The 16,377-nt window shown below is 38.9% G+C and overlaps 1 protein-coding gene across 5 annotated transcripts in view; it reads right to left on the bottom strand.

The window, feature by feature from the left end:
- The window catches only part of LOC125896893 (uncharacterized), a 130,863-nt gene that overhangs the window by 50,465 nt on the left and 64,021 nt on the right, over positions 1 to 16,377 (bottom strand). For 2 of the 5 annotated variants that reach the window (XM_049589859.1, XM_049589875.1), the window contains one exon: positions 55 to 93. The exons of 2 other annotated variants lie outside the window; for them this stretch is intronic. In XM_049589859.1, coding sequence (XP_049445816.1) covers positions 55 to 93 — 39 coding nt within the window. Of the gene's footprint in view, positions 1 to 54; positions 94 to 365; positions 507 to 16,377 lie in introns of all 5 variants that reach the window. One more of the 5 variants, XM_049589883.1, reaches the window with a different exon arrangement.

Below are 16,377 nucleotides of genomic sequence, written 5' to 3'. Positions count from 1 at the left end.
AATCACGAACATGAGGATGTAAAGATCACTGACGTCATTAAAATCAGGACTCACCTCTGTTGTTTTCATCTGATCTGTCTTTTAAGACAGGATCTAGAGGGCAAAACAAAACACATGTTAGAGTTCTTGTGTGACATCATCAACTTTTCAGACAGGTGAAATAAATTCTGTTTCTATGTTTATTGTACAGTTTTTTCCACCTAGTTCTGATTCACATTCACAGACCTGACTGGTTTGTGTCCTGGACAGTTTAAGGTCGTTTGTTTGACACAAACTGACGAGTGTGCACACTCAGATTTTATCTCCTATAGACTGCTGACATTTCAGAAAATGAGAGGACATCTTTTTAGTAAGAAAGAACTCACCAACAACAAGCTTAATGTGGAACGTTTCACCTGGCTCAGTAAAAGTACAGGTGTAGTCTCCACTGTCAGCCATCTTTGTATTTCTGATGATGATGGAGGCGTTGCCGTGTTTCAGTTCTTCTTGAAAATGAGAGACTCGACCTTTGAACTCTTCATCCTGAGATCCAGAGCCATTATTGGAATGTCTGCCTTTTTCGTACAGGAACACCTCCTTCTGTTTTTCATTATTCTGAGCAACTTTATCCCAGGTAAAGTATCCTTGTTCAATGTTCTCCTTGGTGCTGAGGGAACAGGGTAACAAAGCATTTCCATCTTGTTTCACTGGGACGACCACTGGCTCTGGAAGATACAAACATGTATTAATCAGTGTGTTTACATGCAGAGTAATTAATTTAAGACGACATATTAAAGTTTGTTGTTGTAACAAAATATAAATACTTTCAACATATTGTACCACAATAGCCAGAATCATAATTATAATTTTATTACTTTCATTGATGTTTTTGTAAGCTACTGTCATTACCGTCTGTCCTGCATCTCTCTCTCTCTCTCTCTCTCTCTCTCTCTCTCTCTCTCTCTCTCTCTCTCTTTAATTTATCATGTTGATCTGTTCTGTACGACATCTATTGCACGTCTGTCCGTCCTGGAAGAGGGATCCCTCCTCAGTTGCTCTTCCTGAGGTTTCTACCGGTTTTTCCCTGTTAAAGGGTTTTTTGGGGAGTTTTTCCTGATCAGCTGTGAGGGTCATAAGGACAGAGGGATGTCGTATGCTGTAAAGCCCTGTGAGGCAAATTGTGATTTGGGATATTGGGCTTTATAAATAAAATTGATTGATTGATAAACTCACCCTTTAGTATGACTAGAAATGCAGACTGCATATTTTCACAAGATATATTTATAATTTCTTATCCTGAGTTTTTATCTTTTATATTTCTCTCTTTTCTAATTCTATTTTTTCACACCTGTTCAGAAGAACGTCACACTCACTAATAATTTATAACATCTTTCCATCTTTTCTCTTTTTTCCAAGTGATGACAAACATCCACACATTTGACAGAGGAATAACTTTCTATGGTTCTTGTTTTATTATTTAATATATTATTATTTCATTATTATTATTATTATTATTATTATTATTATTATTATTATTAATAATAATAATAATAATAGTAATATTATTATTATTGTATCCTCCTAAATAAAAACTATCAGCCAAACGCTCAGTGACTTTTAGGCAGTGGACACACAGATCTTATATTCCATCACAAACATCTCCACTACATCTCAGAGGTAAATATTGTTTAATACAAACATTATAGACCATGATGCATTGCTGTAGATTAAACTACCCAACAGGATATAAGGGAGTTAAAATGAGCACAACCTTAAACATCGACAGCAGCAAAATGACACGAAGACATTAATGCAGCAGTAAAATGAATCCAGAAACATCAGATAGAAGGAAAACACTGACAGCATGAAACAGTTTACTGCACAATCACAACTGTTCATTTAAGTGCTTTAGGTACATTTTGCTAACAACACTTACTTTGACTGCAGGACATTAGTTTTTAGTGGGGCATTTATAATGTGGTATTAGCACTTTTAGTTCTTCTTTCATCATTGGTCTTTTGACCTTATGTTCATAGCTTTTTGTCCCGAATTCATGTCATAACAATGAATCAGTGATGCTGACAGAGCAGCTGGATTAAAGAATCCTCAGTGTAAACACCCTTTATGAACTCTTCTACAACTGAAAATGGGCTCAATCACAACATTCCATAGTTTTGTCACTGACTGTAGTTTGTTGTGAATGAGAGTCTGAACTGTTCATTAATGACCGTGCTGTCTTTAAACACGGAGCAAGAGGTGCACTTCCTGTAAATTGTTGTGTGTGTGTAAGAGCAACGTAAAAATATAGCCGCAGTAGCAACTCTGGGTTTCAAGCCAGCATGGATCTTTAACAGCTGAAAGCTGGGTAGGATCAAGACCTTTGACAGTTCAGGACGGTTAAATCTCCACCGGGCCACGCTCTTCTTTGGAAACACTGTTGCTTCCTATTGGTCGGCTGCAGAAACATTTTGATGATGACATTCTTTAATGACTTAATTGAAAAAGTCCACCACGTTTGTTGATGTTTGAACAAACTCTCAATGATTTTTGGCCAAATTTTGAGAAAGACCATTGCACTTGTTTGGAACTTCTGGCTGTCTATCTATTTACTGATTTCAAAAATTTTTTACACACATGGTTCATAATTATTATTCAACATACAAGTTTTGTGATGATTGGACAATCAATTTGATTTATAATCTGATTTGTGTTATCCCAAGCCCATTTTATTTATTTGTGGTGCCCCCTAGTGGTCAACATAAATGAAACTTTCAGGAACCTCTGAGACATTGCTTGTAAGGTTTGTGGTGATTGGTCCAAATGTTGTGGAATCATTTGCTGAGCCACGCCCCCTTTAAAGTTCACTAGTCATTGGCCACGTTTCCCAGATCCAGTTAAGAAGATCTTAGCGCTAAGAGCTTCTTAAGAACGCCCTTTAGCCTCCTGTGAAAGAAAAATGGGTCTCCCACATTCGCACTTAGCTTAAGAAGATCTTTCACTAAGATCGAGCTGAGCTGACCCACTCTTAACAGTCTTCTTATCGACCAAACGCTCACAGATCCAGCTGCATCAGGCAAATTAATATTACACTAAGCACGGAGATATTAAAACAGTATATTCTGATCTATTTCATACTTCAGATTTATATTGTTTAGCATTAATTGGTGACAGAAAAGAACAAATTTCATTCTGCAGGGAAACGCGTGTCCTTACTGTGCATATGACAATAAACACTTTGAATCTTGAATCTATGTTTTATGAAGACCCTGTGTGCGCTCAGAGCTGTGGTACAAGTTACGCACAGAAATCTGGTGGAAGAAAAATAATAAGACAAAAAATAAGTATGAGGAATAACAAGTGTGTCAGTTAAAGCATTGGTGATAAAATTCTGAAAAAAAAACCTCACATCAGTCTGCTGATTTCAGGTATATTGACAAATATTTTGGTGACATTTGGTTAAAATAATATGAAATAGAAAATGTTGTGCACACAGTACAAATTACAACAAGATAATAAATATCACTGTGAGCTAACTGTTAAACTGATCTGAACACCATTTGAAACATGTGACATCTAGTAACCAAGGAATGTTTGTGGCAACGGTGGTTGCATTTAGATGAAGACATTTGGATGTGCTGAAAAACTTTCAGCTCTGCAGGACACACTGGTGATCTATTATGATTTTGCTAATGAAAGCAAACACTGTGAAATGTCTTGAAATTTAAATTTAATGTAATAAGCCACGCCCCTTTAAACAATCATTTTCAAATTTTGTGCATCGACTGAGACATGACCCTAGATGATGCAAACCAAGTTTCGTACAAATATCTCTGGCTGATTATGAGATATCAACTTTTTGCATGTGTAGCGCCCCCTTTCAGGGTATGATTCAGGTACGCCCACATGTCCATAAGTTTTGTGACAACTGACTCAACGGTTAAGGAGTAAACTCCATTAATGTGTTGAAACATACTCCCTCTAAAGTTCATTGGTCAGTATCATCAAAACAGAATGCCCTATCAAAAAGTCTTTGATAACTTTTGAAGCGCTTCATCCCGTAATGATCCACAAAAGTTTGGAACAAATCAGACCTACGCAGTGCTGCAGCTCTGCATAAGCAGAGTACGAAAAGTGCATTAGGCCACAAGTAACGGGGGGGGGGGGGGTGGGGGGGGGGGCGCAAAAATTAAGGTTAATAAAAAAATTGTCATGATAATCATTATAGCATTACAATTTAATGCCAAATTAAGAAAATAAAATAGTTATGGATAGATGCATCATTGTATTTCATATGTACCTCAATTCAGGCAAAACTAGATGTTTTTACTTAATATAAAAGATACACCCCTCCATGGTGTCCAATTTTCCGCCTCGTAGGGTAGACATATTGGTGGAACCCTTTTAGTTTAAACAGACCGAGGCGTCCTTCCGCCACGGGAGGGGCTGTTGATGACGTGTGGGAGGAGCTGTTGATGACGCTGCATGTGCGACCCACTGGCGGTGGATAAACAGGAAACAGCTGATAGCAGGAATTAGCGAGCAGCTAGTAGCAAGAGGGAAACACAAACCTGACAGACACTGTAAAGATGAGCAACTGGGGAGACAAGGAATTGTGTGCCCTCCTTGTCCTCGCAAACGAAGAGGCCATTAACCGTCAGATGACGGGGACGGTGAAGAACGGGCCGACTTACGAGAGAATCACCGAAGGACTGACCAGCCGCGGCTTCCCTCCCACGTCACTGTTTACGTCACAGGCTGAGCTCCACGTTTTGTTACTTGCTCACGCCCCCCATTGCCCCGAAAAAGTCACATTCTGTATAAACAAAAGTAGGTAGGCGGCATTTTGCTGCACTCCCCGATTTTGTTTTTATACTGCCAATGCTGAAAAAAGACTGATTGGGCTTTCCTGCAAATTTGCACAACTCCTGTTTATAAAAATCAAAAAAGGCTCCCGCACACTGTCTCACTCTCTTATTTTTATTTAAGCAACGTTTCGGTTGGTGTGACCTTCATCAGGCATTTCAGGCAGCACATATATATATATATATATATATATATATATATATATATATATATATATATATATATATATATATATGGAAGGGAGTGAGTTTATGTTCACCAGCAGAGGGCGGTATTTATGTTTCTGTCCTTTTTGGCCCACTGTAGTTTTGAGTCTTTTTGACCCTCCGCAGCCACCGTAGTTCACAGTTTGTTTTGTGTCTTGTAAGGTAAGGAGGGTTTCCAAACACTGTACTAATGAAACCACTTTATTTAAGTCATTAACATAACTGTCTGTTATAATTTTATTAAACACGCCAGTCCCAAGAGTGGTTATGTTAAAGATGGGACAATTCCTGTAATTTTTATGTTGAAATGTGTTTATACTGATGCACTAACTATGTGGAGCTAGTTGTGTTGTATCTGGCTAATCAGTAACTGTAACAGAGGCAGCTGAAGTTTATTTTATTCTGTATTTGATATTTAATTTAATTCAAGTGTTAATATGTGCCTTGGAAACTGAAGACAGTTTGTTTTGTGTCTCGTAAGGCCAATAAATGAGGAAATTTTGCTCCGCCTCGACCACCAGTTTGAGTCCTGTTTCCCTCACTGGGGCTTGCTGCCTGAAAGATAGGGTTACATATACGTATATATATATATATATATATATATATATACGTATATATCCAAAGTGGATGCAATTAACCAATCCCGGACCTGGAGCTCAGTTCCATTTTTAAAGATCCACCTTTATTTGTGTACAAAAGAGGACAAAACTTAAAAGATGCTAATTTTTCTAACAAGAAAAAACATAATCAGCCACAACAAACTCGTTTAAGTCCTGTAGTGTAAGATTTAACCACTAATCAGGTAAATGTTTCATTTTGCATAAGTTGATTAAGGTTGGAGTTCATGTAACCATGTTTTATGTATCCATGTATGGCAAAGCACTTTTACACAAGTTTGCGTATTCATATATTGAAAACACACACATACCATACCATATATTGCCTGGAAGTGTAATAGTAGACAGTAGTAGTAGGCCGGGAGAAAAAGATTACACCATTAGGACATGTCTGGGCATGTCCAGACGTGTCTGAACAAAGGCAAAAAGGCCTGCCACTAGAGGGGGAAGGACTAAAAAAGTGCTGAATCAGCAGAAATGTGACACCGATATGGTGGGAAGGACTAAAACTCAGCAGAAATGTGACATCTTTATGATCAGCGCCCAGTGGAAAAGTTTAAGGAAAAGAGATGACTCAGCAGAAATTCTACGATAAAAGAGCGAGCGCAAACAAAGAAACTTCAGTCTTGCTCCGGAGCTTGACTCATTGAGTTTTGATGTGTTTGTTGCCTGCAAGCACATTAAACTCAGTTGCATCTGATTCTACATGTCTCCAGTGATTTTTTGACCTCTGAGTATTTGAGTTTTTGATATCTAATGGAAGACAAAGAAAGTCCGTTTGAGAAGAGAAGAGCGAGGTCGCGAGCTTTCTGGCACGGCTCGGGACCTTGACTTTTTTGCTTCGACAGTCCTCTTCCGAATGGAAATTATAGATGTGGAAATTGCGCACAGTGCAACAACACTTTTAAATCAACATACTTTCGTCATCCTCTCACTGGAAAAACGTTTCCTATTAAGAGTATCATCACTTGCGCGTCCACTCATGTTGTGTACATGATTCACTGTCCGTGTGGCCTCGCCTACGTAGGTAAGACCACCAGGAAACTTAAACAGAGAATCAGTGAACACAAGAGTGCGATACGTCGCAAGGATGAAGATTATCCAGTGGCAGTTCATTTTAATGAGATGAGACATGACGTGGCCTCCCTCTGCTTTTGTGGGATCGAACAGGTTTGGTTGCCACCTAGGGGCGGAGACCACGACTTGCTCCTAAAAAGAAGGGAAGCATTCTGGATTTTTACATTACAGACACTGTCTCCAAAAGGATTGAAGGATGAGTTATTGTTGAATGTAATGTTGTAGATTTATTGCTTATCTGCTGTCTTACCTGGTTGTTATATTGGTCTACTGCAGGGAGAGTCAGCCATTCAGAGCATTTTTTGCTGTTTTTCCGCCTGGTACATTCTGGGGCTGTTGGAAATGCTGAAAAAATTCTCTCCTTTCTTCAGCCTTGATACATTTTTTTTCGCTTATAAGTATGTGTATATTTGCTATTTATTCTATTGCCTACAGTCTTTAGAAAATCTAAAATATTTTTGTACTCTAAACTTTTAATGTTTTTATAAAAATTTTGAAAATTGGCACTAATGCCCTTATTTGTATATTTCTATTTTTTGTCATTTGACATTATGTTTTCCAAAATGTTTTCTTATAATATAAGCCAAGACGCTGTGATGTGGCTGTTTATTAATGATTGCTGTTGTTCTCTGACAGGAGATGCTCATCAGAAATGTTGAGCCCTCCAGTCCTCTGATTTGTTCATTGCATTGTAATAGTGTGTTTTGGTATTCCAGCTAACTTTAAGCCCCTGTTCAATAAGTAAGTTGGTACGTTCCAATTGCTGGCAGTGAGACGACACTCAATGATTATGTTTGGTGAATCATAACCTTGTTGTGAGGCTGTTTCCAGTATTAACAAAGGAGTAATATTTTATGTACCTTTATTTTCATTAGAACATGTTGAGTATTTTGGTCAGTGAACACTCCCTGCCGCGCTGTGGTACATGCGCATAAGAAGTTCTCTCTCAGTCTGCATTTGGAGCTGAGAGAGACAGGTATGTTGACAGAGCAAATTAGCTTCTAAAAGTTGTCCTAGTGTTTAAAACACAGCATTGTAATGATATTTCGAAGAGCTATGTAAGACAGTTGTAATGCATAAAGCACAAATCCGTACTGTAAAGCGTTTTGAAGTTACCTTTGAAGCTAGCATTGCGTTGTTTTCAACTGTGTTCCTTTGAAGTGCCGCTGCTCGCATCAAGTTGCGCTTGGCGATGCAAGGCATTATGGGAAATGTAGTTTTTCTCTGGGATTTGTATAAAATGAATGTAAAGTGTATTTTTACTTGTCTAATGTTGAGTATGTGTGTGTAAGTGCACACAAGGTCAATGTGCTTACTCTGTGATGAATTAGACATGTGAGACAGGGCATATTTATTTTTGTCAATTGTTCTCCTTCGTTATTTTATGCATCCTTTACAGTATTCTGAGAGGAGAGAAGGATGTGAACTGATGCAGTCCCTGTCACATGTTGTATCATTACAGGTATGAATGGAAAAAAATATATAACCACTATACGATCATTTCAATTCATGCTTGATCATGTTGATCATGCTGTTCATTTTATTTATGTTCTATAGAAATTGTATAAATGTTTTGCTGTGCTCAGTCTGCATTTGGAGCTGAGAGAGACAGTATTCTGAGAGGAGAGAAGGATGTGAACTGATGCAGTCCCTGTCACATGTTCTATCATTACAGACTCATTCAGTAAAAGAGAGCCGTGGTGTCGTGGTGATTTTGTGGTGTGTTTCAAACATGCTACAGCATCCACTTTGGATATATATATATATATATATATATATATATATGAAGTGTTGTGATGCTGCCTGAAATGCCTGATGAAGGTCACAGCGACCGAACCGTTGCTTAAATAAAAATAAGAGAGTGAGACAGTGTGCGAGAGCCTTTTTTGATGTTTATATATTGTGGGGTTGTAGCCTCTCTCCTACGCACCTGCTGTTTTTGGGTGTGCTGAGATTTTTCCATACAATTCCTGTTTAAAAAGGGCTATAGTAACTGTCAGAACGGGCATTCAAATAAAACACAAGAAGTTTGTGCTCTAGAGAAAGGATCAACACTCAGTGAAAAACCTAAGCCCTATGATAAGCTATTATGGCAAGGCTTAACTATACAGACCAGTGAGCAGTGATAACTAACATGTCTTTGGGGTCATCAGGTGGGAACCTCCTTTCACCAGTGTTTCGTCTAGTTGGTCCCACGACACCTCCAGGAGGCTAGACAGTGATCTCTGGCGTCCCAGAGACACTCCCCTAATGCCAGGTCTCACTGCTCTCCACACTAACCTAATCAACCTCCTTTACCTTACTTACACATGGCTTTCTCAGCCCAAACAGCACTGCCACCTTCAACCAAACCCAGGCTCCGTACATGCGAGCTCCAGGTAGAAACAGGGCTGATACTACCTTTCCTAGCACATTCACCATACTCCATTTCACACGCTACATAGCATAACTACAATATAAGCTAACGTTAAAGGAGCTAAATGAACTTACAGGATCAGCAAGCACACTCACCTTGCCGCATGGCCTCAAACAAAATGGATTCAAATAGGCCACTCCCACACTTAAATACTTCCTCTTCCTGGATTTCCTCCTGAGAGGACTGATTGGTGGATCTCTCCACCTGATCTCAAGGAGTTATGTACCCTGTTTAGTAGTTCCCCCTGCTGGCCCCCAACTGACATTACTTCTTCTGTAATAGATAAACTGGCTACATTTAATTGCTTCATCTGACATTTCCCTCACTGTCTTCCTCAAACTCTGTCCCCGCACTCCGAGTTCCCCCAGGAGCAAGACAGCTGATCTTGCTATGAATCCCCTACACCCCACTTCCACTGGACAAATCCTAGTCTTCCATCCTCGCTGCTCAGCTTCTGCTCCTAAGTCTGCATATCTAAGCTTTTTTCTTTCATAGGCTTCTTCCACTGAGTCTTCCCAAGGTACTGTCAGCTCAATGAAATAAACTATCCATTGACTCACTGACCACAACACTATGTCAGGCCTCTGCTTGGTACAAACTATTTCCTGGGGAACAACAAGCTTTCCCCCTAAATCTACTTGCATTTCCCAATCACAAGCACCTTCTAGTCGGCCACACCCTTGCCTCCTCACTAACTTATCTCTTCTGTGTTTCTCTCCCTCACGGACAAACTGAATTGCTAAGCTCCTATCCTTAACACCTTCTGAATTCACCTGTCTTCGTTTCCCTTCGATTCCTGCAGCTAAACATTTCAACACCTGGTCATGTCGCCATGTATATCGGCCTTGTGACAAGCTAACTTTACAGCCTGACAAAATATGCTTTACGGTTGCAGTACCTGAACACAATGGGCATGATGGGTTCTCATTTACCCACAGTTTTAGGTTCTGGGGGGTTGGTAAGACATCGTATGTAGCCCCTACCAGGAATCTAATACGATTCTCCTCCATACTCCACAGGTCCCTCCAACTAAGCTTCCTCTTCTCTACACTTTCCCAATTCAACCACTGTCCCTGTTTAGCCTGGGCCACTACCTTTGCACCCCTTAATATCTCCTCCTGTCTACGTATCTGTTCTACAACCTGCTTTCTTTTATCTTTGAGACCTGCTTTATTCCATACCGGTTTGCCTGAGCCAAGCCCCAGGCCTCCCCGGCCAAACTGAACATTACCTACAATCTCTGCATGTCTAAGAGCTGCCTCTGCCTCCTGAACTGCCAATCTTGGGTTCCACTTCCTCCCCTTGGTTGGATTTGGAACCACACTCCTAACTACCACATCCTTACTCCCAGATAACAAGAGCTCTGTCCTGACCTTGGTACATTTAAATTCCTCTGTTAAACTAGATACTGGCAGCTGAAGTATCTCTTTTCCATACAATGCAACACTACTTAGGCATCTAGGAGCGCCCAACCACTTCCTAATATAGGAGCTAACCGACCTTTCAATTCTCTCCACTACGGATATTGGAATTTCATAAATTGACAATGGCCACATTAACCTAGGATATAGCCCAAATTGCAAACACCACAACTTCAACTTTCCTGGAAGTTTGGATTTATCTATTCTATCCAATCCTTCTGCCACATCTTTCCTAAATTTCACCACCTGTTCCTCATCATTCAACTCTACATTGTACCACCTACCTAAGCTCTTCACTGGCTTTTCCCTAATTGTTGGGATTTCCTCATCATCTATGACAAACTTCCTATCACTTAATTTCCCTCTATGTATCGAGATGCTTCTAGATTTACTAGGCTTGATCTTCATGCTGGCCCACTTGAGGTTCTTATTTACCTTCTCTAGTAGCCTCTTTGTACATGGCATTGTTGTGGTCACCAGTGTCATGTCGTCCATGTAAGCCCTAACTGGTGGAAAATGCAACCCGTTCTGTCGTCTCTCCCCACCTACCACCCACTTAGAAGCCCTGATGATTACTTCCATTGCCATAGTAAATGCTAATGGAGAAATTGTACACCCTACCATGATGCCTATTTCTAGCCTCTGCCAACAGGTTGTGAAACCTGCCGTACTTAGACACAACCTAATATCCTGAAAATATGCTTTCACTAAGTTAACAACTACCTGTGGCACTCTGAAGTAGTCAAACGCACTCCAAATGAGGCTGTGCGGAACTGAACCAAACGCATTTGCAAGATCTAAAAATACTACATGCAGGTCCCTTTTTTTAATCTTCGCTGCCTGAATCTGGTGCCAGATCATGCTAGTATGCTCTAAACACCCTGAAAAACCTGGTATTCCTGCCTCCTGCACCATGGTATCTATTAAGCTATTCCTTTCTAAGTAGCTAGCTAATCTCTGCGCAACTACACTAAAGAAAATCTTCCCCTCTACATTCAATAGAGAAATCATCCGGAACTGGCTAAGGTCCACAGACTCCTTCTCCTTAGGAATGAGGACACCCCCTGCCCTACGCCATGCTCTTGGTATAATTTGCTTCTCCCAAACTATTCTTAGCTGTTTCCAGAAAAGTCGTGTAGTGTGGGCTCTGTTGAGGCTGTGGCAGGGGCGACATCTGCTGGTAAATTTTTTAATTGCTCAATGTCGTAGTTTCAGTAATTTGAAATTGGGTAGAGGACAAAATGCCACCATTGTTGTGCTTGCCTCTGCTCTGCATTTATTGGTTAGATAATGTGTATGATTTGAATAATTAATCTTTGTTTAATCTGTGTCCCACTAGATTTGCTTTAATATAACTCTCATGTCATTGTGAAATATATACTAGCTATAGGAAAATATCAGTATAATGAAGTGCTTTGCAGATAAACGGTAGACTTAGGCTAATGCATATGATGAAGTGTTTGAGGCAGTGGCTGTCCTATTATAAACAGTTAGTCAATATAGGTAATGGATATGAAAGTCGTTGCCAGATGGTTTAAAAGGGAGTAGAGTGTCTCATAGTTTTTTATTTGTCATTAGAAAATCCTAATGTTTGGGTATTTCATTTAGCTCTTGCTAATCTCTTTTTTTTGTATTTCTAAAATATACGCAGGGTCAATGCTAAAATATGTTCAAGGAGGAGCACGTGGCCAAGAGGGTCTCCGTGACCAATTATGCTTAGGGCCTCCAAATGGTCAGCAGCGACCCTGTATTAATAACAATAACTTCTTTTAGTATGAGTCCGATTCTGATTCTGCTAAATTTGTTTTGTGTTATAACCGTATAAGAATGTGTTATAGCAAAAGCTGATCAATGCACAATCTATTATTTATAGTCACTGTTGTTATAAAAATATCATTTTTGCACATAAATGTCTTCACTTTCAAGTGATGTGAAGTCCAACACTTAGAGGAATGATCCCAGTCACTTCAACACAGTGAGGTTTACAGATTTAGGCCATGTTAACACGAAAACCATCCGCTGAAAATGGAATCGTTTCTCATTTTCGTTTTGACAGGGTTAGAATGATACTTCTTCCATTTTATTATTAATCAAGTATTCTGCAGGTAAAGTCCAAATCTTTTTCCAGTCAAGATTATTAACAAAGTTGTTCCAATCAGAAACCACATATGGAATTGATACAACAACTTTCTGAAACAATGCACGTAAATGACGATTATTATTGCATCTTGAGGAGAAACAAATCTCACCTATTTCATGTTTGGTTGGATCAATAGATAATAAATTTAAATTCGGGTTCTGTCCTGCCGTACTTTTAAATAGCAAAACAACTCCAGCAGGGATTGCATTTATAACAATATTAAATTCCCTAACGGGAATAATAATACTGTATTTCAAAATAAATTCTTGATCTGTCAAAAGTCAGCCATTTGAATTAAACAACTGACCAACCAAAAGAATATTATTAGAAAACCAGTGAGTGTAAAATATGGATTTGTTTCTGTATATAATGTCTTTATTGTTCCATAAGTAGTATCTATGCAGGGAGAAATTGTGTTTATAAATCAATGACCATGAGAGAAGCATCTGTTTATGAAAGTTGGATAGTTTTGTGGGGAGTTTTTCGATATTATAATTACAAAATAAAAGGAAATTTAGGCTCCTAATTTAGAAAAAATAAAATTTGGTATAAAGTTCCAAATTGAAAATGGGTTCTTAATGAAATGTTTTAGCCAATTTCTTTTGAATGTATTATTTAAAGTATAAAAGTCTAAAAAGTTAAGGCCACCCTTATCATATGAGTTCATTATTACGGATTTTTTGACATATTGATTTTTGTTCCTCCAAATAAAGTTAAAAAGCATTTTGTTAATGTCATTTGAAATCTTTTTGTTTACATCAAGGGATAGAGCAGCATATGTAAGGCGGGATATTCCCTCAGCTTTAGTCAGTAGAAATTCTTTCTCTTAGTGATAAATCTCGCTGCAACCATTGGTTAAATTTTTTCTGTGTTTTGTCAATAATTAAATCAAAATTCAAGTTGCACCTGGCCCCTCTATCTTTGGTGATAATGATACCGAGGTAAGTAATGGAGTCTTTTACAGGTATATTACAGACAGAGGGGATGTCACAATATTTGAGAGCAAGAAGTTCACATTTCTTTAGTTTTAAGCAAAGACCAGAGGCAGTAGAGAAAGTATTAATCAAATAAATAAACAAAGGTATCTGAGAGAGATCTTTTAAAAATAATGAAGTTATCATCAGCCAGCTGGCTGATGATAACTTCATTGTCTGCAATTGAGATACCTTTTAGTGGACTAAGCTTTATATAGTCAGTGAGTAATTGAGTACAAAGCAAAAAAAGATAAGGAGATATTGGACATCCCTGCCGGACCCCACGTTTAAGGAAGAATTCGAGGAGAAGTACCAGTATGCAACTTGATTGAACAGTTTCCGTTAGTGTACACTGTTTTGATAGCACTGCTAAAACATGACCCAAAACCAAACTTTTCCAAGGCATGATAAATGAATTTATGTTCTATTGTGTCGAAAGCCTTGTAAAAATCTACGAAAAGAATGAAACTTTCATCAGGGCACAAATCTGAATAATCAGTTAAGTCCAGTACTAATCTGATATTGTTGGAAATATGTCTGTTTCTCATGAAGCTGGATTGAGTCTCATCAGTTATGAGACCTAGAGCCATTTTTATTCTTTTAGCAAATATCAATACGAATATTTTGTAATCATTATTTAGTAGGCAGACTGGACGCCAATTGTCAATAAGAAGTAAATCTTTCTTTGGTTTCGGAATTAAAGTTATGAGGCCTTGGGTCAGGGTGGGAGGAAGAGATTCATTGTCAATACATTCTAAGAAGACACCAAGGAGGAAGGGTGCAAGCTGTTTAGAGAATGCCTTATAAAATTCTGAAGTGACACCATCAGTACCTGGAGACTGATTAAGCTTAAGGTGTTCTATAGCAAATGTAATTTCCTGTAGTGTTATCAGTTTGTTACATAAGTCTTTTAGATCAAGGTCAATTGATTTAGTTTCTGTAAGAGATCTCAAAAATTGACATGTAGATTCCTCATCATACTTTGATTCATATAATTTGGTATAAAAGTCTGAACAATATTTCGCTATTTTCTGAGGGTCATCTGTAATGTCTCCATCAATATTTAATTTTTGTATTGCGTTATGTTTAGCATAAAATTTTCAAGTCGAAAAAAATAAGCAGTGTTCTGCTCCCCCTCCTCTAACCATGTTCTACTTCTAACAAAGGCCCCATCAGCCTTCAATTTGTAAATGTCATCTAATTTATTTTGCAGATTCATTAAATGTTGTAATTCATTTTCTGATAAATTACCAGGTGTTTTTGTGATATTGATGTTATTTCTGTGATTATATTTTCTTTTCAGTTTTTTTAGCTTTAGCTATCGAACTTCCATATGTTCTCGAAAATTTAGATAATTCGAATTTAAAAAGTTCCCAGTTACAACAAAATTTCTTTTCTGATAAGGATTTATGCCAAAAACGATCAATTAAAGACTGGCCTGTTTTAACCACTGCATCATGTTTTAGGATAGAGCTGTTCAGTTTCCAGTATGAAACGACAAACTCAGTGATTCTTACCGTTTCCATCACAGCAGGTTTTTCCACTTAAACACAGAAGAAAGAAACTCAGCAGGTGCAGCTGAAGCTGAAGCTTCGTACATGTTGTTTTAATCTTTGGCCTCATCACGGTAACAGAGTCAGGGTTATCCTCCTTACAGACGGAGTCACCGAGTTTAGTTTCACTTTCTCTCTGCAGCCACTCGTCTGTGTGTTATCAGCACAGCAGGAGGAAGTAGTCTGGGGCCGTTAGTGGTTGTTTTGGTAAGGAACTGGAACCAGGGCGAGTGAGACAGGATCCGGAATTCGATGGATGCGCCTTTCCGTCAAAATAAAAGCACCAAGCTAATGCGGTGAAACTTTTTAAGTTAAAGAATATAATTTGAAAGAAAAGCCCCAAGCCATTAAGTTAATTGATTTTCTTACACCTCTCATCACACCAAATCGATGGTGCGCCAGAATTTAAAGTTTTACTTTGGTGAATTTGGTGAATTCCACATCCGCTCTCTAGACCGGAACTAGAATCCAGACAAAATTCAGAGTGAATAGAAACCAGGCTCTTAACCAAAACAAACTCAAACAACAAACAAATTCGGTCATAGGCCTCGTGCCTATGACGGAATCACAGCTGTGACGATATACATTACAACATCACTCCCTCTCGTGAGATATTGCTTAAATATAGTCACTCTAGTGTTTACTTTTTTCCCATTTTCCCTGCTTCTGTTTTTCCTCTACTTCTTCTTCTTCTTCTGTTTTGAATCTCATTCTCACTCGACTTCCTGATGGGTCCTAGCGCCTCGTGGGGCGGGTACAGCTGACCATTCAGCCAATTGTGCTCATTGTTCAGAGACAAACGTCACCCGTATCAAAGAGCATGGATACCAAGAGGCGAAGCTTGCCAACAGCCACTAGGGGCGCTACCGCCATTTTGGACTGTTGTGCTTGGACTGTTGCGCCCAGACAACATGCAAGATGTGAAGGAGAGAGGAGGAAAAAGTAAAAGAAAACAGTGTAGTGCAATTAACTGCAACAACTATGAGTGGAACACCCCGCACCTGGCCTTCCACTGTTTCCCGAAGGATCCCGACAGGTAAGAACTCCTGAGGTGTACGTTTTAAAGGGTTTTAATATCCATTTAATATGCCAGCTTTGGAGGGAAGATTCATCCTCTTGAGGGTCGCGGGG

The sequence above is a fragment of the Epinephelus fuscoguttatus genome, linkage group LG1, assembly GCF_011397635.1.
Source record: "Epinephelus fuscoguttatus linkage group LG1, E.fuscoguttatus.final_Chr_v1".
Taxonomy (NCBI): Eukaryota; Metazoa; Chordata; class Actinopteri; order Perciformes; family Serranidae; genus Epinephelus; species Epinephelus fuscoguttatus.
The sequence above is the reverse complement of the archived record's forward strand: the minus strand, read 5'-3'. Positions and strand labels throughout refer to the sequence as shown.